General features: G+C 39.2%; 1 protein-coding gene across 1 annotated transcript; it reads left to right on the forward strand.

Annotated features, from left to right (window-relative positions):
- The first annotated feature begins 890 nt into the window (after positions 1-890).
- LOC128856490 (farnesol dehydrogenase-like) lies at positions 891-1,883 on the forward strand. The gene is made up of 2 exons (XM_054091793.1): positions 891-1,551; positions 1,625-1,883. The coding sequence occupies exons 1-2, from the start codon at positions 976-978 to the stop codon at positions 1,790-1,792; spliced, it is 744 nt and encodes a 247-aa protein (XP_053947768.1). The 5' UTR covers positions 891-975; the 3' UTR covers positions 1,793-1,883.
- The last annotated feature ends 21,402 nt before the right edge of the window (positions 1,884-23,285 follow it).

Raw genomic sequence — 23,285 nt, forward strand, 5'->3', positions numbered from 1 at the left:
GTAGCTTACAAGTGGATATAGGCATGGTAACCGCGTCTTATCCCCTTGTTTTGAAGTTCAAGCGTTGTACCCGGTTCGAGCAAGTTCATCTGCCTTACAGTTCCCTGCTATATTCCTGTGGCCTGTCACCCAAATAAGGTGTACTTTGTGATATTTAGATATGTCATTTAAAAGTTTAAAAACATTCTAAGACTGTTTGACGAGTGCGTTGTAGATTCTAGCGCTTTTATAGCTGTCCGGCTGTCCGAGTATATGAAGACTTCATGAAAAAGCTCCTCATAAAAAATATCTGCCATTCGGAGAAACTGTAGGTTCCTTCATTTGTTGAACAAAATCAAGACGCTCGCCACAATTAGGAGGAGGAGCTCGGCCAAGCCCCAAAATCGATGAACGCGCCAATTATATATATATATATATATATATATATATAGGGGAATTTTTCTAAAATTGAAGAGTGTCCTCTCTGGTTCGTTCTGAGTAGACCGATTTCTCTTAATCTGAGAGCTGCCTTGGCGATGAGGTTGATTCTTTTTTTTGTGCTGTCACAATCTTGCTTCGGAGGGGCAAAACTCCATCGCTATCGTCGTTGCCATTTGCCAAATTCGATAAAGAATAAATTTATGCTTGTACTTATATATGTTACCGCTGTGCCTATATCCAAAAGCATGTATGAATATATGTACACACGAATTTTTGTTTGCCGTACGTGTGCTCAGTGTTTGAGTGAAGACAAATTGACGCGGCGCTCGCGCAACAACTCGCCTCTCGCCTCTACAACTCATCAAGATAATTTGCTTTACCTCTTCTCTCCGACCGTCCGCATCTATATGACCGTTTGCCAAAAAATGAGTGATTGTGATCTAGGTTATTGTTTCCTCAATGTTTGCACGCAAAAATTCGACACACGCTAAACCAAATAAATAGAACGCACGCCTCATCAGTCTCTCAGTCAGCTTTTATTCGCGAAAAGTTCAAATGGAGCGTTGGCACAAACGTATTGCTGTAGTAACCGGCGCCAGCTCGGGCATTGGCACAGCCGTCGTAAAAGATCTTGTGCGTGAAGGAGTCATTGTAGTCGCATTGGCGCGTCGCCTGGATCGCTTGGATGCCATACGTAACTCATTACCACAGGACCAGCAATTACGCTTCTATGCGCGAAAATGTGATGTAACTGTGGAAAAAGATGTCAACGATACCTTCGATTGGATTGAGCAAACACTTGGCGGTGTGGATATTCTAGTAAATAACGCAGGCGTACTAATACAAGGATCCTTGCTCACACAGGAGCTTAGCGCAATCAATCAAGTACTACAAACAAATATTGTGGGCGTGGTACATTGTACACAGCGTGCATTTAAATCGATGAGAGCGCGTAATTTCGACGGTCATGTGATCTTGATCAATAGCCTCACCGGGCATAATGTGCTGCAGCATCCAGTTGACGAGGTGCCCAATTTCAATATATATGGACCGAGCAAATATGCCATTACGGCAATTAATGAAGTATTACGACAGGAATTCCGTGGTTACAAAACCAAAATAAAGATCTCTGTAAGTTTTAAAAACTATAAAAGTGCCGTATTGGGAACTAAATCCATATTTTCGTAAAATTATCTTTTAACAGAGTGTGAGCCCAGGATTCGTGGATACTGAAATTGTACCAGAGTCATTCCAAAGTGATTGCATGTTGCGTCCAGAGGACATATCGGCTGGTATTGTGTATGCTCTTGGTACTCCGCCGCATGTGCAAGTGCATGAGTTGACCATTAAACCTGTAGGTGAAGCTTATTAAATTTATTTAGTCACTGAAAAAAAGTAAAAATATTAAAAAAAAATAAAAAATAAAAATAAAAATATTAAAAAATAATTACCTATAATAAGATAAAAACGCAATGAAAATTTGTTTTTTTAAGTTTTATTTGTACAAACAGGCAATACTCAATAAACAACATCATTTAAATGGGTCAAATTTTATTTACACATTGTACGGTCCGAAATGTCCTGTACATTTCGATTTTCTTCCTTCTCTGATTGCTAATAGTTCTGTGTGGAGCACACTGCATAGTCAGGAAGTCGAATTGATTTGTATATGTTGAGCGGCTCCAAATAGAGGCCAGCTCCCACACCACAGTTCGTTTTGGAACCCTCAGTGTAGGTTTGAATGTCGAATCTACCAATCACCTCGGTGGAAAACATACCGTAAAATATTGCTCGAAGTTAAGATCGAGGATTGTGAAGTCTGATTTGTGTTTGAGGCGTATGCCTCCCTGTAGGAGGATGTTGCTGCGCCCGTACGATCTTGTTGTCCAGCGTTCGACCTTAAGGAATTTTGTGTTCTTTGCATAAGAGTAAGTAATTCATCGTTCAAATGTCTGAGATATATTCCAAGAGCCCAGCAATTTTTCATACCCTAAACATTACCCAATTCCTCAATTATAGGCTTATTACAGTTATTTTCCGTTGGTTCGTGCTGGTTGGGCAGATTGCTTTCCGAACCTGAGTTTCAGAGCTCATTGAAAATTCTCTCCAACATGAAAAGAAATGTCTCTGTGTATTGATCAAAGATGATGTCTTAGTGAATTGGTTTAGAGCGCGACTGCCACTTCTACTATTAGTTCAAGAATGCCGAGAGGTGGTAAGCATCGAGATATGTATCAGATGCGAACAAAGTGGAAGATATACCATCATCAATTATTTATTGAAGGCGAAATAGTGGTGGTACGCTTCGTAAGTAAAAACATATGAAACTATTTATTATAGTTAACCAAAGTGTTTGCTACAGAATCATTGAGTTTGTTAGAGTAGTTTCTGATATTTTCTTGCTGATATATTAGGGTGCAAACTGTGCAAACAGAAAGTGTCGTTTGGACCATCAGCTGACAAAGGACTAGGCCTCAAAATTTCTATTACGTGCAAATTTCTATTACAAGCCCGTTTATTAATTGTACTTATGAAATAAACAGACCTACAGTCTGTGTCAGAAAAAAGGAGCCACCATTATTTATGAAGTATAAAAGATATATATTTAAAAATTTGTTTAACATAAAAGTATGTACAAAACTGCGAGGCGCAATTAATCAATAAGCCGTGTAGTCGCCATCGAGATATAGCCTGACATCTTCTCGGCGTGCTTTGAACCAGCTTTTCTGTGTAGATCGTCGACAAAGAGGAGCAGCTTTCATGGACTGGCTTTCCGGCAAGATGCGTTTTCATTATTCCCCACACATTTTCAATGGGGTTAGCGTCTGGAGACTGGGAAGCCCAGTACATGACTGTGACACCATTTTCCTGTTTCCAGGCCTTACAGTGTCGACTTTGGTATTTCGGGTTATTATCCTCTTGCAAGACCCAATCATTGTTTATTCCTGGATACATCTTTTTCACCGACTTTCACCTCGATTGTAAACTTCGACCATTTCATCGACGTTCAAATTTTGGGTGAAGAGTTTCAAACATCCGAAACCGCATTCGGAGAAGCCACTCTAAACATTCACTTTCACCGGGAGTTTAACAGTGCCCTGTAAGAGTATAGTATGGCTCGTGAACCAAGCTCGCTTAAGAGGAACCCAAGCCCAGAAAGTTGCTACATCCGAGAAAACAAGCTTACTCCAATCGCGTTCCATGTTTTCAGTAGCCCAAGCCTTGCATTTCTCAACGTGTTTTTCTGAGATCAGTCGTTTTGATAATGTGGGACTGTAGGATATGTTCGCCATTAAACATTCACCGTAAACATTTTTTGTGGCACAATGAATTTAGGCAGCGGTATAAGTAATCGTATATTCACTCGGAGGTTGCCATTGCATGCCGAGAGGCGACCGCTATTAGAAAAAACTTTCTTCTTGATTTTGATCTTTCACGGAGATTCGAACCGACGTTCTCTTTCTCAATTCCGACTGGTAGTAACGCACCAACCCATTCGGCTACGGCGGCCGAAGGGGATACAAAAACCTTCTAAGCTATTTTAAATGCTAGTCGATACGATGACTTTGACGTTAAAAAAGTGAGTAGGTCACATAGGAAAACGTATGGGAAGCCGTCTTCAAAATTTAAAAAGACCGCAAAGCCCAGTGGAAAAGGTAAATTAACCGATGTTTTGATTCAGAAATTAACAAAATATTCTGATATGAAAAAGGAGATTATGCCACTTCTCACCATTTGATCTCGACTGGTAAAAAGCCACCACATCAGTTCTGTCCCATTGGCGTCGTTAAGTCAAAAATATTTTTCATAAACATCCAACTCCACTGCACAAAGCCGTGCAAAGCAGCATACGGCAAATATATGAGGATTTGTTACAGGATAATTTCCTTGAGCGTTGCGTTGGCGGTTTCACCCAAAACGCAAATGAATCTTTTAATTCAACGGTCTGGCGTTTAGCTCCCAGGCACTTGCATTGTGCAGCAAAAATTATTGAAATCGCAGCATTTTTAGCTGCTGGAATATTTAACGATGGCTGCTCATTCGTACTCAAAGTAATGAGTGACCTGAATTTAAGAATAGGCACAGAATGTAAGACTTTCTCAGACACGTACGATGGATATCGAGTGAGGAGACAGGAGCGGCGTGCATTAAATTCAGCAAAAGGGGACACAACTGCACAGAAAGTTCAGAATACAAATACTATGAATGATTTTTTCGAAGAAAAAGGCTTGGTTATGGTCCCGGCATCGCAGATTAAGCTTGAGTGACTATAAATTGCTTTTAACTATATTTTATAAAAACGCAAACTTTAATCGCTCTCGAAATACGTATTTTTCCGCGCTGTCGAATGTAGCTCAAAAAGTAATCACGAAGAAGCTTAATTCTGTCGCAAGACAGAACAGGTTTGCACTTATATGGGTTCCACGGCACTCCGGTGCTCGAGGAAACGAATTTGCCGATGAATTGGCCAACCGTGGATCAGCGGTTCCCCCACAAGGGCCAGAGACAATAATCGGAATCAGTTCCGCGGGAATCATGAAGTGGGTCAGCGATTATGTAGGTAATCTACTTAAAGAGCAATGGTCTAGTCTAGAACGCTGCAGAACTGCGAAGTGCTTTTTGTGACAAGTCCGAACATAAAACTGTCAAACTTTCTACGAAAACTTGGAAGGAAAGACGTTCGGTTGATGGTTGCTATCATTACAGGACACAACTTATGGGGTCAGCCTCTGGCCTCCAGTGGAATCATTGAGGACCCAATGTGCCTGTCTTGCTTGGAGGAGGCGGATAGCACTGAACACTTTCTCTGTAAGTTCCCTGGCTTTGCTAGAGTACGGCTACGTGTTTTGGGTTCCGATGTCGTGAGAATGAGTAAAATTCGTTCTCTAAAATTGGGGGATATTTACAGATTTGCCAAAGAGTCTGGAAAATTCTCACAGGACTAACTATCTCTATCTCTGTCTCTATTCTTTCCTATCTCTTTCTCTGATACTTTTCTCCTTTCCTCCTTGACTATCTAGACTCTTTACAGAGCTCTAAATATAATGGACTTTTTAGCCTGAGAGTTTTAGGAGCCAAATTTTAAATTTTCAATGCAGATATCAACTAAAAAATTTTACAGGGATAGTCTTTAGCATATTGGCCTTTGCATGCACGTCAAATTTGATATTAATTATAACTATAAATATTATTTCAAAAAAAATTTTTAATTTTCATTTAAGCATGAATATTATATGTATTGTAATTAATTTAAGAAAAATTTAAAAATGATTGAAAAACTTGTTGTCTGGAGGAGCTGACGCTCCCCCTTAACCCTCCCCCGCCCCGTTCAAAAAAGAATAAATCTAATCAAATGCAAACTATCAAGCTTAGCATCACATGATTTCATTTCGTCCACAATAATTTGTGCGATTTCGTCATCGCTGGCAGGGCAATTGTATTTTCATTTGGAATTGTATTGTTGTGGCAATTAAAGCTTTCCTCATATTTTCGTATCTTCCATCTATGTATGTAGGTATATTGCCAAATTAATAGAAACAATTAATAAATTTTATTACTGGTGCTTTGAAGTACAGGCAATTTATTATAGATGAATAGGGCATTGCCGCGAGTTCATTTAAATGAAGTAAAAATTTATTTTAATAGTTTCGTATGATTTTCGAGAAAATTAAAGAATCTATCTATCTCTCTATCTATCTATTGCAAAATTAGTTAATAACCAAGAAGTAAAAGTATTTTATGACAAAAGGTACCTTCAGTGCTTTCGATTTGCACTTCTTTTTTTTATTAGACATAATTAAGTCCATTGTACTGCACTCGGGCTCCCTTTTTAATTTTCCTTATTTCTTCTCAACACATCAGTGCCAAAGACTTCAAGTCTGATTCCAGCGAAGGCCGGGCAGACGCACGGAAAGTGGTCGCCGTTTCATCATCCTCTCCACATGCTGGGCAGAGTGCACTGTCTGAGATGCCTAACTTTTCCATGTGCTTCGCCCACAGAAAGTGGACCGTCATCAGTCCAACCAGTTGCCTACAGTCCCCTCTGGTTAGTGACAGGAGGGATTGCGACAGTCGGTCAGACATGAGAGGTAATATCAGTTTTGTCCATCTGCAGCCTCTCTCAGAATGCCAAGCTCGCTTGAGGGTTAAAGTAATCCGTGGTTGCTAACCGTGGCTTTGATGGCTGCAGAAGGGAGTGGCAGAACAAGCTTCGGGCCAAGAAAGTTCAACCACCATTGAAGTGGTTGGGGGGATGTCTAAGGCCATGGGTGCAGCGTGGCTCCCATGAGAAGTTACCTGATCTCCCATCGGGCGCGTCCCAGGTGGTGGATAGGGAAGCCCTGAAATTACACGATTGGCTTTCCCTGATGGGGTAGGTTCAACACTCAACTAATGACTCAAAGTTGGCATAGAATCAGGGTGCCATTCGCGAACCTAACTAGCTAAGGAGGAGTCCCGAATCAAAACCTTCCTCGGTAGTGGACAACAGAAACGATAATGCTCCAGGTGGAACCCACATAAGTGACAATCCACCCGCTTCGGCGGCTGGGTCATGGATTCTGGAGGCCCCAATCATTACTCAAGTCTGTCAGCTGTATGCAGCCATAAAAACCGTTCGAGAAAGAATTCGCAGAAATCCGCCTAGAAAGCAGAAAATCATGTCCAGGCAAATGAATATATCGACCAGATCCATTTCAAGACTAATTAGAGATGATCCGTACATGAAAACCTTCCGTAGCTCAACCGGTCATCTTTTGCAAACTCGCTTGAAGAAAGTTAGACTCAACAGATGCAAGCAGCTACTTCGGTGGCACGCGGTCAACGGCCATGAAAATTTTCTTTTCACAGATAGGAAAATATTCACTGTTGAAGAAGTTTTTATAAGCAAAACGACCCAATCTATGCTAAAACTTCTAAAGACGCAAAGATGTTGTTCCAAGTGTTCAGCGTAGCCACTATACAGCCTCCGTAATGGTTAGGTGGAGAGTGTCTTGCAAAAGCGTTACATCTCTTCATGTCTGCGAAGAAGGTGTTAAGACCCGGGGCAAAAGTGCCACAGTAGGATGTCTTAGAAGGCGTGATGAGGCAGTTGAGCAGTACTCTCTTCAATGGAGAGCGTTGGATCTTCCAGTAATATTCCGTTCCAGCCCATAATGCAAAAACCACCCAGCAATGGCTAAAAAAGCAATATTCCTGGGAGTATTCCACAGAATATTGGCCGTCCAGATCTGAATCCATCGGACTACAGTTTTGGATCAGAATTGGAAAACATCTGCCAAATGTCAATTACATGACAAGGAATCATGGTATCAAGTCGCAGAAGGGGGGGATTCTGAAGCAAAATTGCTTTCATTAAAAGACTCTAAATAGGAGTTTTCACGAGTACTGCTGACAGAAGCTTCTATAAAGGCAGCATTCGCGGCTTCAAAGGCAGGTGGATTGTGATCTTCTGCATCCGGTGGTAATAGGATCTCCTCGTCTGCTGCGTTTTACTGCATTATCCGAGTCTATTACTCTTCATCTAAAGTAGAAGTTTTAAACCATAGTGACATGTTCCTTAGTTTTTTTCAGTACTCCAGGATTTAGTTAGATTTAGTCCTGCAGATATTATCAATGTTGTGCGGGGGCCACTTCTAACTAGATTCTGGTATAAGGGAACAGGCCAACTACTTGAATACTTACTTACCTATTTCGAAATTCCGAAATGTTGCCGGTGAACATTTTAAGTTAAATTTTCTTTTTCCTTCCATTAGAGTTTTTTTTTCGTTTATAAATTTTTTGGACAACAGAAAAATTTGTAAACAAACTTAGCGGGTATGTCTTCCTTCACCGATTTTTGCAAGTGATGGCACACCAAGACGAATTGAGCCAAAATTGAGGCAGGTAAAGTAGGAGGAATTACATATTTGTGAAAATGCAATGAATGGCCTGGTAATATTGCGATTTCTGAGATTTACACTAATTAAATCGAAGTGCCGTGTGTTAAATTGTGATTGGTTGCTTCTACTCATATTACTTTCGCCTACTCTTTTACTTCACAAACAAGTAATTCCCCTTCCTTTTGTTTGTTCACACAAGGACTCTAACGACACAGCGAATTCACTCTCGTGAACTTTTCCCCTTTTTCTTCTCATTCGGAGAGAGTTTTCGCTTGTGCTTTTAATTTGGATTGATGATCGGTGATCAAGGATGATAGATTAAGAAGGTTTGATCAATAAATATGGTGAAAAACAAAATTGTGAGGGGAACTTCGGCTGCCACGCTACAGAGGATTTGGCAGCCGAATTCTGCACGATAATTTCACACATATTCACACACTTGTCCAATCAGTCGTTGTTCAGACGGGGCAATGAAGTGGCATTGTGTTGATTTATTTATTTATTTAATATAATGAAATATACTTATAAATAAATATATTACATATTTGTGGCAGCTCTAGCATCAATGCCTTCAGCTGCTTAGTGTATACATACATATAATAGATGCTACTATATTAATATTAGTATAAATAATTATAATTTGTATAACCAAAATTAAATTTGATAGTTTAAGTTCATTAAATTTTGTTACTTAATTTAGCTTTGCTGATATATTTGTATATTATTGAAATATTTTCTGCAGTAGGAGCTTTTAAAAGCTCTGATGGCGTGTTCGATGAAAATATTTCTCCCCTGATCTTGCTGAGTGCTGGGCATGTATCCAGAATGTGTAGCGTAGATGTTGATGTGCTGTTACAATAAACGCAACCTGGATCGGCGCTTCTATTGAGAAGATGTTGGTGTGAAAGTGCACAATGTCCGAGGCGTAGTCTTGAGAAAACTTTGAGCGCTGGAATACTACATGTTGTAGGGTAGGTTGTTTTAGTTTTGTTAGGATTAAAAAGGCGATACCGGTTATTGTAAGTGCTCCATAACTCTTTTTGTTGATTTTCTTTCATTTTGTAAATATAGCGCAATATATCATTTTTCTCGTTTGTCTCTACGTAGTAGCAGGGCATATGTGGTACCTGTTTAGCTTCCTTATCGGCTACTTCGTTGCCGTGGATACCGCAGTGGCTCGGTACCCACATTAATTTTATTTTAGTCTTATATGCAATCAGGGTATCTCGAATACATGCAATTAGCGGGCTTACGTTATTTGGGTTCTGAATCGCCATTATTGTTGAAAGGCTATCGGTGCATATGGTATACTTTCCTTTTGACGTTACCGCCCATTTTGCTGCTGATTTCACAGCATAGGCTTCAGCTGAGAAAATGGAGCAGTAGGGTAATAGCAACCCTTTGCTTATAATACAAGAATCGTCAGAAACGACTGCATACGCGGTATTAGCATAATCTTTTGATCCGTCGGTGTATACGAAACTCCAACCGTTGGAGTGAAGTTGGCGTTTTCGACTCGTAAAAACTTGTCTGAAAGTATCTGCACAGGTGTTTTGCTTTGGAAAGCACATTAATTCGTCTACCAAAAAAGAGGAATGTAGAGCCCATGGGGGATGTTTGCTGATTTTTAAGCACCTTGGTTTTATGTCAGGATCAAGATGCGCTGTCTTTTGAACAACCCGATGGATAGCTGATTGCTTTTTTATATGCCGCTTTCGCGTAACCGCTTGTTTTACTTTCTTGTATAATATAGGATTATGGGTATAAAAAAGTTTAGGTATCAGTCGTAATGTGCTCAATTCCAGTCTTTCTTGGATATGTGGCATGCCAGTTTCTGCAAGTATATTCTTTGTATTCGTCGTGGGAAAAGCTCTGATGCTGCGTCTGATAGCCGAATGGTATGGCGCGTAAAGTTTTTTAAGTGAGTTTCCAGCGTGGTGCCCATATATTGGAAGGCCGTAATCAATGGCTGATAGGAGTAGAGCCTTAGTTGTGTTGATTAGGATATTCGGATGAATATTTGATTTTTGCGATGAGAGGAATTTAATAATACTTAGTTTATTAAATAACTTTTTTCTTAAAACTAAGCAATGCTCCTTAAAGTTAAATTTGGGGTCAAAAATGATACCTAAAATCTTAAGTTTATTTACATTTGATATTTGAGTATTGTATCTTAAATTAAATCCATCACATGTTTTTTTGTGGCAAATATGTAAAGTGTTACATTTTTGAAATGATATGTTGGCTCCCGATGTGAAAGACCATTCTGTTTAAGATTTCTGTAAAAGTATCTTTGACTTGCGTCAAATCGAAACTTCTTGAAAAAATTAGAACGTCATCTGCATAAATACAGTGTTCTACTGGGAACTGGGATATAATTTGGCTAATTTTATTAAAAGCGATCATGAATATGGTGACTGATATTGGAGAGCCTTGAGGTATACCATTTTCTAACGGAACGCAGTGTGAGTAGTTATTATTGAGTTTAACTCGGAATTTTCTATTGCTCAAAAACGTTTTAACAAAGTTGTAAATTTTTGGGCCTACTTTGCAGTTGGCTAGTTCTTGAAGGACGTTATGTGCACCGATACGATCGTATGCCTTCTCGAAATCTAGACTTAGAGCTGTTAAATGTCCCTTATTGGCGATTGCGGTTGCCGCGGAGTGTTCGAAATGTAGTAGAGCGTCTAAAGTACCATGCCCTTTTTTGAATGCTACTTGGTTGGCGCTAATTGACTTAGTTTTTTCTGAAAACCACATAATCCTTTTGGCTAATATTTTTTCTAATATCTTTCCTAAGCAGGGTAATAAGGATATGGGACGGTAGCTGCTAATTTCCAACTGCGGTTTGAGAGGTTTAGCTATTGGTATTGCGTCTGCTACCTTCCAATTCTGTGAGTAAATACCTTGCGTATAAATTTCGTTGTCCAAGTTTACTATCCTTTTTTTAAAAAAAGGAGGACAGTTTTTCAACAAAGGGTATGATATCCTATCAAGGCCTGGTGTTTTTCCCTTAGAGTTGGCGACGGCTCTCTCAAACTCGTCAGTAGTGATATCAGATTCCAGATATTTTGCAGAGATACTTAGTTTTCCTTCAGGTTTATAAAGTCGGTTAGTAATGTTATTCATTTTTTCTATGAACTCATACGGAAAGTTGGAATTTTTAGAGTAGGAGCTCCAATATTTTGCAAATTCGTTCGCTATATTACTAGGGTCGGTATATGTACCGTTTGGAGTATTTATACAGGTTATGGTGTTTGATCTCCTAATGCCCGATAGGCGCCCTAAGTCCTGCCAAATTTTTTTTGTGCTGCTTTGCGGGTTAATGTTAGAAGTGAAGTTTTCGAAAGCATTGCGTTTTGCTTTTTTTGCTTCGTGTTTGAAAATGGCATTGTTACGTTTGTATACTAAAAGATCGTGAAAATCTCGTGTACATTTATATTTGTACCAACTCTTTTGCTTTAGAGTTCGTAGTTTTTGCAAATCATTATTCCACCATGGCGTATATCGTGTTAGGCTGAAGTTTTTTGTCTGCGGAATAGAAAAGTGAGCTGCAGTACAAATAACTTTTTTTATTGAGGCTGCTTCTTTATTAAATTAGTTGAAACCGGGTACTTCGTGGATATATTTGTGCACATTTCTTGATATTTAGCCCAATCTGCTTTGTCTGTTAAAAATTTAGGATTATATTTGTTTTTGTTGTGCTCCTTATTGGATACTATTTCAATAACAATAGGAAAATGGTCACTTCCGTGAAGGTCATTGATTATTTTCCATGTACTGAGAGGTACCAAATTTGGTGTACATGTCGTTATATCGACGTGCGTGAAAGTATGATGAGTTGAAAAGTGAGTGGGGTTTCCATCGTTTAGTACAACCATATCAGTCGATAACAAAGAGTCTTCAATAATAGCGCCTCTGTCATTAACAGATGATGAGCCCCACAGAGGACTCCAGGCATTTACGTCGCCTAACCATAGCCTGGGCCCAGTTGCCTTATTTAAAATTCCAAATATATGTGTATGTGAAAATAGTTTATTTGGTGGTATGTATGTATTAATGATAGTGAGCTTTGGGTTATGCGAGATTTCTACAACGATACTCAGAAGATCATCGTCAGTAAACAGAATTTTGTGAGGTATTCCTCTTTTAACTAAAATGGCAACACCTTGTTTACCATATAGGTTTTGGGGTGAATTGAAAAAATGGGCTTCATATCCGCTTTCTTATTGTGAGGGATATGAGTTTCTTGTAAGCATAAAAGGGATGGGTGGAGTTCTTTTATTAGTAATAGCAATTCGTGGTAATTATTGAAATATCCATTAATGTTCCATTGAAGTACCGAGATCATTGTGAAGGTAGACTAGTGTTTTTATGCGCGACAAAAATGGTGTAGTTGGTTATAAAGAAAATTAGGGAGGTAATTCTGTATTTGTTTTTGATTCCATATTAACATCTTGTTGCTCAATTGGGAGAGTTGGTAGAGGATCAGCAGGAGAAAAAGGGTTATCGTTGTTGATTGAGTTGTTTGCTGTCAATGCATTGAATTGTTGGTAAATATTTTCGTGGGTGAAGTAAGTGGTTGTGTTGCCTGTATGTTGTTGGTTGGAAATTAATTGGGTGAGAATATTACTGAGAGGATTATCATGATTTATGTTTTGTTCTATGTTTTGTTGAGAGGTATTATTTTGTAAATTTGAATTTAGTTGTTGCGGTTCAGCTGGAGGTAAATTATTTGTTTTTAAATTGTTTTGAGATTGTGATGAGTCATTTTGTTGTTGTTGATTAAGTGTGTTAAAATTTTGTGTGACAGAAGCGAAAGAGGGGCCGCCAATAATTGAAGGAATTTGGTTTTTGTACAGTGTAATTGCTTCTTTCATTGTACATTTATTTTCAACTTGGATTTTTAAAATCTCTTTAGATTGTTGGTATTTTGGACAAAGCTTATCATATGCTGGATGATTTCCGGAACAATTTGTGCACATTGTTCGGGTACATTTTTGGGGGTCATGAGAGGGGAGATTGCATTGTTGGCACATTTGTGGGTTATTGCATCGTTTCATCGTATGATTGAGTTTACCGCAATTCTTACACCGCATTGGGCTTGGGAAATAAGGTTTAACCATTACTGAATGCCATGTGATATCGACTCTATTCGGAAGGTGGAATTTGTCGAAAGTTAGGAGACATACTCCGGAGTGTTTTTGTTTTCCGTCAAGAAGTTTGGAAAATTTATAAACCTCTACAACACCTTGGTCAGCTAAACCTTTTACAATTTCATCTTCACTGAGGTCATTTAGACATGGGGCGTAAATGGTACCTTTTGTATGGTTCAGTTTATCATGATATTTTGCTTTCACCTCACAAACACCATGTAGAGATTTTGTACGTATGAATTTTTCCGCTGTTGGTTTGTCTTTAAGTAAAAGGCAAAGGTTGCCGTCACGAAATTCAGTAATTTTAACGATTTCTTTGCTAATTAACTTCAAGGCGGCGTGAACTGCAAAGCAGCTATATGATTTTAAAGGCTTATCTTCATTTACAGCAGAAATAACCACGTATTTGGGATTTGTTTCGATTTGAGGAAGAAGGGGGAAAGTTTCAACACTTTTTTTAATTTTCTTACGTTTTGGTTGGGGATCTGAGGCTAGCAGAGCGAACCTGTTATCCCCCAGGTTTGGTGGCCCCGGGGCCATGCTGCACCAATCACACAAATCAGTAATGCACTTATTTGTTTTTGTTTTTATGAAAAGGAAAAGATATGCCGTTCGCAACAACAATTAAGAAAAACGAGAAAATGGAAGACACCGAAAGTTGCGTTCTAAACTCACTAGAAAAAGTACGTCTGCTCAGTAAGAGAACTAGTAGGTGACTGTGTTGATTTTTTTCGTATATCACTATGTAACCAATCTCAGTTTCTATCCCCTATCGGCTGGTTCTATCAAATTCGCTGAGAGTCGTATAACGGCCTTTATTGGTCACATCTTCTCAATTATTTTCACCATAGTTCATGATGACTACTTTTGGTATTGAACACAGTTAATGTGTACATTTATCTACTAACAGACAGGCGAGTTTTTTTATCAGTTAACAGTAACGGCTCGCATGATGATTACATGAAATTCTACTTTAGAGCTCAACAATAATATTTCTATAAGAAATCAATTTAATATAAAGATTTCTATACCCAAAATTGTAAAAACTTGACCCACTGTAAAAAAAAAATAAAAAACGCTTACGACAATTTTCTTACACGTTCAAGATGATCCAGACGCTTTTTCGATCCAATCAAAAAGAACTAAATTTATTGTACTGTATTATTTAACATGGGTCATCACTTAATTACTTACTTAGGTGGCCATAACAACCCGTTACCGAGTTACGCCCGACCTCACTAGCTCTCTCCAGGCGCCTCTGCTCCGCGCTCGCCTTCTCCAATTCTGTACACCAAGCGAGCATAGGGTTTCCTCCACCTGGTCTTTCCACCGGAGGAATGGTCTTCCTCTGCGTCGGCTCCTTTGGACTTCTCCCTCGAACACCTTCTTTGCTGGAGCTTCTTCATCCATACGCACTACATGCCCTAGCCAATGCAGGCGTTGGATAGCGATGAGTTGAACTACGTCAATGTCGGTGTAGAGCTCATACAGCTCTTGGTTCATTCTTGAACGGTAGTCTTCGCCAACGCGCACAGGACCGAAGATCTTGTGAAGAATTTTTCTCTCGAACACCAAAAGAGCATCGCTTTGTGACACTACCCATTCCTCTGCGCCATAAAGCAACACGGGTATGATTAGCGTCTTGTAAAGTGTCAGTTGGGTCATGCGAGAGAGGGCTCGACTACTCAATTGCTTACTTAGCCCATAGTAACACCTATTAGCAAGAGTGATTCGCCGTTGGGTCACCACACTTTTATCAATAAGATGCCGTAGTAACAACAATTAAAACAAAAATACTGGCGCCTTAAAACAAAATCAGCATAAACAAATCTATAAAAAAAGAAAAAAATATTTCTGCCACCCAAAATAAGTTTACAAGCAGATAGCACAAAGCTAGAACACATGGCAGTAATCTAACAACAAGAACAGCATTCACATATTGTTGTCACTAGACGGAAGCGATAGCGACGGAATGGTATATAAAACCAATAATCAACAAAAGCGCCCAAGTACGAGCGGCATTTGAACTGAACTTTCTATAGCCGGCAAATACCTTTAGCGAAATTTCATGATAGTCTCTACCTTTACGCTCATTTATTACTCACATTTTAATATATGGTTTTGTTTATCTAAGTCACACTAATTTTTGGAATTAAGACTTTTTAAAATAGCAGAGACTTTAGTTCCTGCGCGATTTCGTTAATACGGATAAGCACGTAAAGCGGTCCACGTAAAAGCTTCAGCGCTTCGGTTTTGAATTTTTATTAAATTTGTTAAGCTGTTCTACTGTACAGTAAAATAAATTTTCAAATCAATAAATAAATTTACAACACACAGCTTGGTTTTTTCTAATAACTGTGCGCTCAAGATTGAAACTCATTCTTAAAATTTTTTTCTAGGAACGGTTAAGCATAATTTAAAAAAAAAAGTTCCAATCATTCATTTTGAAATAATATGCATCATAGTTTGAAATTCGAAAAAAGAACTATAAAAAATAAAAACATTAAAAAAAAACTATTAAAAAAAAAATGTTTTTTTTCATATGGGAATTTTTTTCACATTAATACAGCAAAAACTCTATAGAAAACATGTTTTTCCCCCTTAGAGAGACAATATTTCTCTATGGAAGTGTGACTCCGGCATTAGACAACAAAGAAGGCATGGACTTCGATCCAACGTTCCTCTCCATGCCCCTTAACTCCATGCCATCAGCAGTCGTACCTCAAAAGAGATACAGTGCGGTGCTGCTGCCAGAAGTTCAACTGTGGTCAAACTCTGAGAATGAGCCTGAAAAACACTGCTTTGAGATTTTCACGGATGGCTCCATGACCCAGCACAGTTCCGGCGCTGGTGTCTACGTGCAATCCAGCGAGACAAAACTACCCTTTGCTCTTGGAATGTACGCATCTGTGTTTCAGGCGGAAGTGTATGCTGTTCAAGAAGCGATGAACTTTGTTGTGGAAAATAGATGGAGCGGCAGACCAAGCTGCGCTCATGGCCTTAAACATCCCCCCAACCACTTCAAAGGTAGTCGAGTCTTGTAAATCCAGGCTGAACTATGTCAGTAGTCATAATAACCTGATGCTAGCATTGGTCCCAGAACACGTGGGTAACGCGGGTAACGACTTCTCTGACTCTTTAGCTAGAATGGGCTCTGAGGCCAACTTCTTTGGTCCAGAGCCCATTTTACCACTCCCTTCTGCAGCTATCAAAGCCACACTTGGCAAATCCTCCTGTCATTGAGCAGAAGAGACTGTAGGCAGCTGGTCGGACTGATGGCTGGCCACTTTTTATGGGCAAAGCACATGGAAAAGGTAGGCATCTCAGACAGTGCACTCTGCCCAAACTTGGAGAGGAAAATGTGACAGCGCAATGAATTGAATTATTTTCTGTTTAAAATGAGAACAGGAAAGAAAATTAATTTATTTATTTAATTTTCATTAAAGTATATGCATTCGGCGGTCGCCATAGTCGAATGGGTTGGTGCGTGACGACCATTCGGAGTTCACAGAGAGAACGTAGGTTCGAATCTCGGTGAAACACCAAAATTAAGAAAAACATTTTTCTAATAGCGGTCGCCCCTCGGCAGGCAATGGCAAACCTCCGAGTGTATTTCTGCCATGAAAAAACTTCTCATAAAAATATCTTCCGTTCGGAGTCGGCTTGAAACTGTAGGTCCCTCCATTTGTAGAAGAACATCAAGACGCACACCACAAATAGGAGGAGGAGCTCGGCCAAGCACCCAAAAAGGGTGTACGCACCAATTATATATATATATAAAACGTTTACCGAAACATTTGAATTGATGAAAAAAGTTTATGGCGATGATTATCTATCTCGTGCCAGAGTTCATGAGTGGTTTACGCGTTTCAGAGACGGTTATTAGGGCATAAACGACAATGAGCATACGGGCCGCCCAAAGCCAGTAATCACCGAAAACTCCATCGAAATTGTTTGTAAATTTATTAAAAATAAACCGAAATCATTGTTGAAATTCATCGAATCGGAGTTGAATATCTCCAAAACATCGATTTATCGCATTTTAACTGTTTATATGAGCTTACGAAAGGTCTGTGCACGTTTCACTCCGCACAAGTTAACTGAGGACCAAAAATCGCTCAGAATTCAACTTTCGAAAGACTTCATGAAAGAGACAAGAAAAGACGAGAACTTCCTTTACAACATTGTAACTGATGATGAAACGTGGTGTTTTCAAACATGAACCTGAAACTAAGCATCAAAGTGTCGAATGGAAGGCCCCAGGCGAGCCACCACCCAAAAAATCGCGTTTGGAGAAATCAAAAATCAAGTCGATACTAATTTGTTTTTACGATTCCAAGGGAATTGCCCACAAGGAGTTCATGCCAATGGGCCAAGCCGTCAATGCATTTTTCTATCTTGGCGTTTTGTAGTGCTTGTTGCATCGCATTTGTCGAATTCGCCCTGAATACCGCGAAGGAAGAAGCTGGCGCTTATTGCATGGCAATTCACCATCGATTCTCTCTTGTGACTGATTTTTTGACTAGAAATCGCATATTAACCATCAATCACTCACCATATTCACCTGATATGGTTTCCTGTGACTTCTTTCTATTCGGAAAATTGGATTTGGCTATGAAAGGAAAACGTTTTGCGTCGGTAAAGGCCATCCCAAAGGCTTGTACCGACATCCTGAAGGACATTCCCGTCAATGACCTGAAACACTCTTTCGAAAAGCTTTTAGGTCGCGCAAAACAGTGTATCGAGGCCAGACAGACTATTTTGAATAAATAAAGTCGAAGTCAACAGATCAAAGCTCCTGTCGTTTCTAAATATTTTAGCTCAGTCTCAGTTTATTTTGGACTTAACTTTGTATATTGTGAATTTTTTTGGTCAGTCAGGAATAATATTTTGAATATTATTTTTTTTATTTAAATAAACAAACAAGGATTAAATTTTGATATTTTCAAGAAGAAGCTTCTACTTACGAGTTTCTTCTTGCAAATAATCACTACTACTCGCTTTGCAGCGGAATCTGAAAAGATTACTGTTTGCAGGAAAAGAGCTGAGCAAGTGTATATAAAAAATGTTTCCAAATTAATTGTCGCGTACAAGTATGTTAGGTTTTTGACCACGCTTCTCCTTTTATTTGTGACGTGCGTCTTTATTGAAGCGGACTCTAAACGGCAAATGGTTTTTTTTTTCGGAAATGGTTAAAGGCAAATTAAGCCAACCAGTGCAATACCCTGATATGCAGTAGGCATCAAGTCATTACGGTCTCTAATAGAGCAAATTGGACTCCCCTATAGCTCGAATGAAATTTCGCTACAAAGCTTGGATGAGTTCCAGGCCACACTGGTATTGCACGAAACAGCAGGTGCGATGAGTTGGTAAAGCAGAGTTTGTTTCTCCATACAGAACGAGGAAAAGGTTTCTCATGTCGCCTGCTGTCTACTCTAGAACAACCTCGAGTCACTTCAGCAGAGCGCTGCGCAAATATGTACATTAACTTGCTGGGTTGCAAGTCGTGTAATTGATCGGACCGGATCGAGGAACCTTTTGGCGCCAACAAAGCCATATGACTGCTAAATAATACCTGTGCTAACCTAATCCAAGCCTCTGATCCAGTGGCAACAGAAGAAAACTAGGAAGATTAAGTGGCGCCAACTCGCCATCTACTTCTCAGCAGCTATGCTTTCGTAAGGCTTAAATTAGACATTTCGGCTCTCACTGTGCAAGTAAAACTGAAGAGCTCATATTTGCCCTACAGGGTGCTTAAATACCTACTCCATCCATATGTGTGCACTTACGAGTTCCTATGCAAATGTTTTTTTTTTTGTTTTTTTTTTTTGCTTTTTTTTTGCTTTTTTTGTGCCACTTTGTGCCATGGGTGCGTTTTCGCAGGTGCTGTTTGCACACGTGTTTAACGAAAATTGAATCGATTCCTTTCGTACATTTAAATTTACAATTTTTTCTGCTTTTTCGCAAACTTGCGAAGATTTCACTGATTGCATATTTGCTCGCCCGCCAGGTGCGCGATTCGCGATTAGATGAAGAAAAAGTTTTGCAAATAATAGAAACGCTTTATTAGGCATAAAATTTGGTGCAATCACCCCAGGTGCTGTTGAGTGTTGACTAGTTTGCCAAAATTTTGTCTTTAAGCAAAGCAAAGTGCCTAAAAGCGGGCTGAATCTTCCTCCGCCAAACAAACCTGCTGCTCGTATTGCTTAACGAATCACTGAATCGCTCAGATGTTTAGATAATTCAAAGATAAATGAAATTAGAGTATTTACGTTGTGGAAGCTTTGATATTCTTACCGTTACTTGTGTGCGTATGTGTGTATGTGTGTGTGTGTGCACTCGTGGAGGCAACAGTGAGTCGATATAACACATCGTTAATTTTATTGATGCCACTTGAATGTTAGAGCAAATGATTGCCTGATTGACTGACAAGCTATTCAAACACGTAATTGTAGTGTAATGTGTGAATGTGAAAAAGCGTATGTGTGTACTTAGTTAATTCGTGCTTGTACATTAGAGAGAGGCATTTGTATCGAGAAATCGAAGAAGCTGCTTTCTTAGAAATGTTCTCTCAAAAATGTCAATGTCGAGTTGGCGATATTTCAGCACAATTGCACATATCTTATAATAGGTCTATTTATAAGTTCGTGCGGTTTTACAACAGATGGCGTAACTTGATTATTATTCCATCGATCCACATTTCCAAACATTCATTGGAGAGCTACTGTCGTAAGGCACAAACGTCAGTATAAGTTTTTTATTTGAAGCGTAAACAACAATATTTTTACCACACTTGAAAATGTCGAATTTCGTGCCAAATAAGGTGTTTTTGCGGGGAATTCTTCTTCATTATTTTAATATGAAGAAAAAAGCAGCCGAAAGTCATCGTATCTTGGTGGAAGTTTATGGTGAGCATGCTCTATCTGAGCGAACGTGCCAGAAGTGGTTTGCACGCTTTAAAAGTGGTGATTTTGGCTTGGAAGACGAAGAACGCGAGGGTGCGCCGCCAAAGTTCATGGATACCGAATTGGAGGAATTGCTCGATCAAGATCCGGCTCAAACGCAAGAAGAGGTTGCAAAAACTTTGGGAGTTGATCAATCAACCATTTCCAAACGTTTAAAAGCCATGGGAATGATCCGAAAGGTAGGCCATTGGGTGCCGTATGAATTGAAGCCAAGAGACGTTGAACGCCGTTTTATGGCATGCGAACAACTGCTTCAACGGCACAAAAGAAAGGGTTTTTTGCATCGAATTGTGACTGGCGATGAAAAGTGGGTCCATTACGACAATCCAAAACGTCGGGCAACGTATGGATACCCTGGCCATGCTTCAACATCGACGTCGGCGCAGAATATTCATGGCCTGAAGGTTATGCTGTGTATCTGGTGGGACCAGCTGGGTGTTGTGTATTATGAGCTACTGAAACCGAATGAAACGATTACGGGGGATGTCTACCGACGACAATTGATGCGTTTGAGCCGAGCACTGCGAGAAAAACGGCCGCAATACGCCGATAGACACGACAAAGTTATTTTGCAACATGACAATGCTCGGCCACATGTTGCACAAGTGGTCAAAACATACTTAGAAACGCTCAAATGGGATGTCCTACCCCACCCGCCGTATAGTCCAGACCTTGCGCCATCCGATTACTATCTCTTCCGATCGATGCAACATGGCCTGGCTGACCAGCACTTCCGTAATTACGATGAAGTCAAAAAATGGATCGATTCGTGGATTGCGGCAAAACCGACCGAATTTTTCACAAAGGGAATCCGTGAATTGCCAGAAAGATGGGAAAAAGTAGTAGTAAGCGATGGACAATATTTTGAATATTAAATTTGTAACCATTTTAGTCAATAAAGTTTCAAATTTCGAAAAAAAACCGCACGAACTTATTCATAGTCCTATTAAAACTATTTATTTTTGATGTTTTCTCTTCAGTTCCCCGCAGAATATTTGCACCAGATGTAAGTTCTTCAACATTTTGTTGGAATACAAAACAAGTTGGGACATTTGTATTAGTTATTTTTTTTGACGTGATAACGTCTTATAATTCGATTTAGCCGGCTGCACGCACCAAAAAATGTGTCGTTACCTTGCTCATTTGTCGTTACCTTGCTCATTGCCGTTACCTTGAATGAACTGCAAACGAGAGCGCGGAACGAACGACAAAGAGTACAATCGGCCCCCGCGTTCGGCAACGTTCGACATCTGGCTCTGTCCTACTTGAGTGAGCATATATATGTATGTATATGCGCATTTGTATATAAATTCACATACTTGTATTTGCATATGCCTTCTTCCTGTGTGCATGGTAATGAACCACTTCTCTGTTGAGAATAGAACGATGATAGAAAAAGCAGGAAATGAAAGGGAGTGTTTCGAGTGTAAAGTGTCTTGAAAAAAGCAAATCGATGATGGTGCCTCTTAGTGTTGTTGACTTATTAACGTCTGATGCACAATCGAAATTGAACATATCTTTCATGAATTTGATAAATGTTTTGTCATTTTTCACGTTTGTGTAAATGTAACTTGACCTATTCCATTGCAATTCCATTTACCTCCTCCTCTATATCCATACAAAATATCTATCAAACAAATAAAATTAAAATTTTGTTTTGAAAATTGCAACCATTCCATCAACATTTTCTTATGACGTTGTCACGTTAAACTATCGTCAGTAAACCGACTTTACAGACAACCTCTTTTTTTTTTTAAATTGGAAAATTAATTAAATACAATCACAATGATTTTAAAGCATTAACGGCTAGGCCATCAGCTTTATGTATCATAAGAATTTATATAATTATATTAATATTCGTGAATCAGTTATATCATATTTCAAAGTACAAATTAATTTTGCAAATAAAGTGTATACAACTTTTAATGTTTTCTGCTTTTACTTCGGACAGGAGTTCTTCTATTGTGTGGATTGATGTTGATTACCTTATTGAATGTAAAGCTTCACAATTTGTAACGATGTGTTTGATAGAAAGTATATCTTCGTTGCAGTATTGACAAACGTGGTTTTGTTGATTCTTGTTTAGAAATAGGTTACTGTAGGTCAGGCGTGTATGTCCAAGCCGAAAACGGGTATATATTGGGTAGTCGAAAAAGTCTTTTCGTATTTTGTCAATTGATGTCGTTGGAGTCATCTATCTCCAGTGCTACCAATCACATTGCGTCACATCACATGGTGTTAGAAAGGTGACATTTTAAGCTGCATTTAACCACAAAAATTAAATTCGGAGAAGTTGAAAAAAAGTTATAGCTGTTCAAAAATGAGTGAAAATAATGAAGAAATTCGCTATATTTTGAAATTTTTGTATAAAAAAGGGAAGAATGCCACGCAAGCCACCAATGAAATTTGTGAAGTTTACGGAGACGATGCTGTATCAGTTCGTGTAGCACAACAATGGTTCGCTCGCTTCCGTTCTGGAAATTTCGATGTGACTGATGCACTTCGCTCCGGTCGACCTATCGTTGAAAAGTCGATGAAATTATGGAAAAGATTGACCAGGACCGTCACATAAGCTGCCATGACATCGCCAAGGCACTAAAAATTCATCATCAAACGGTTTTGAACCATTTAAAAAAGGCTGGTTAGAAAAAGAAGCTCGATGTTTGGGTAACACATGAATTGTCTGTGAAAAATTTAATGTACCGAATTAACATCTGCGACACTTTGCTGAAACGAAATGAAATCGAACCATTTCTGAAGCGAATGGTAGCAGGAGACGAAAAGTGGATCAAATACGACAATAGTGTGCGAAAAGGATCATGGTGCAAGGGTGGTGAAGCTCAACAAATGGCCGCAAAGCCAGA

This window comes from Anastrepha ludens, chromosome 3 (genome assembly GCF_028408465.1).
Source record: "Anastrepha ludens isolate Willacy chromosome 3, idAnaLude1.1, whole genome shotgun sequence".
NCBI lineage: Eukaryota > Metazoa > Arthropoda > Insecta > Diptera > Tephritidae > Anastrepha > Anastrepha ludens.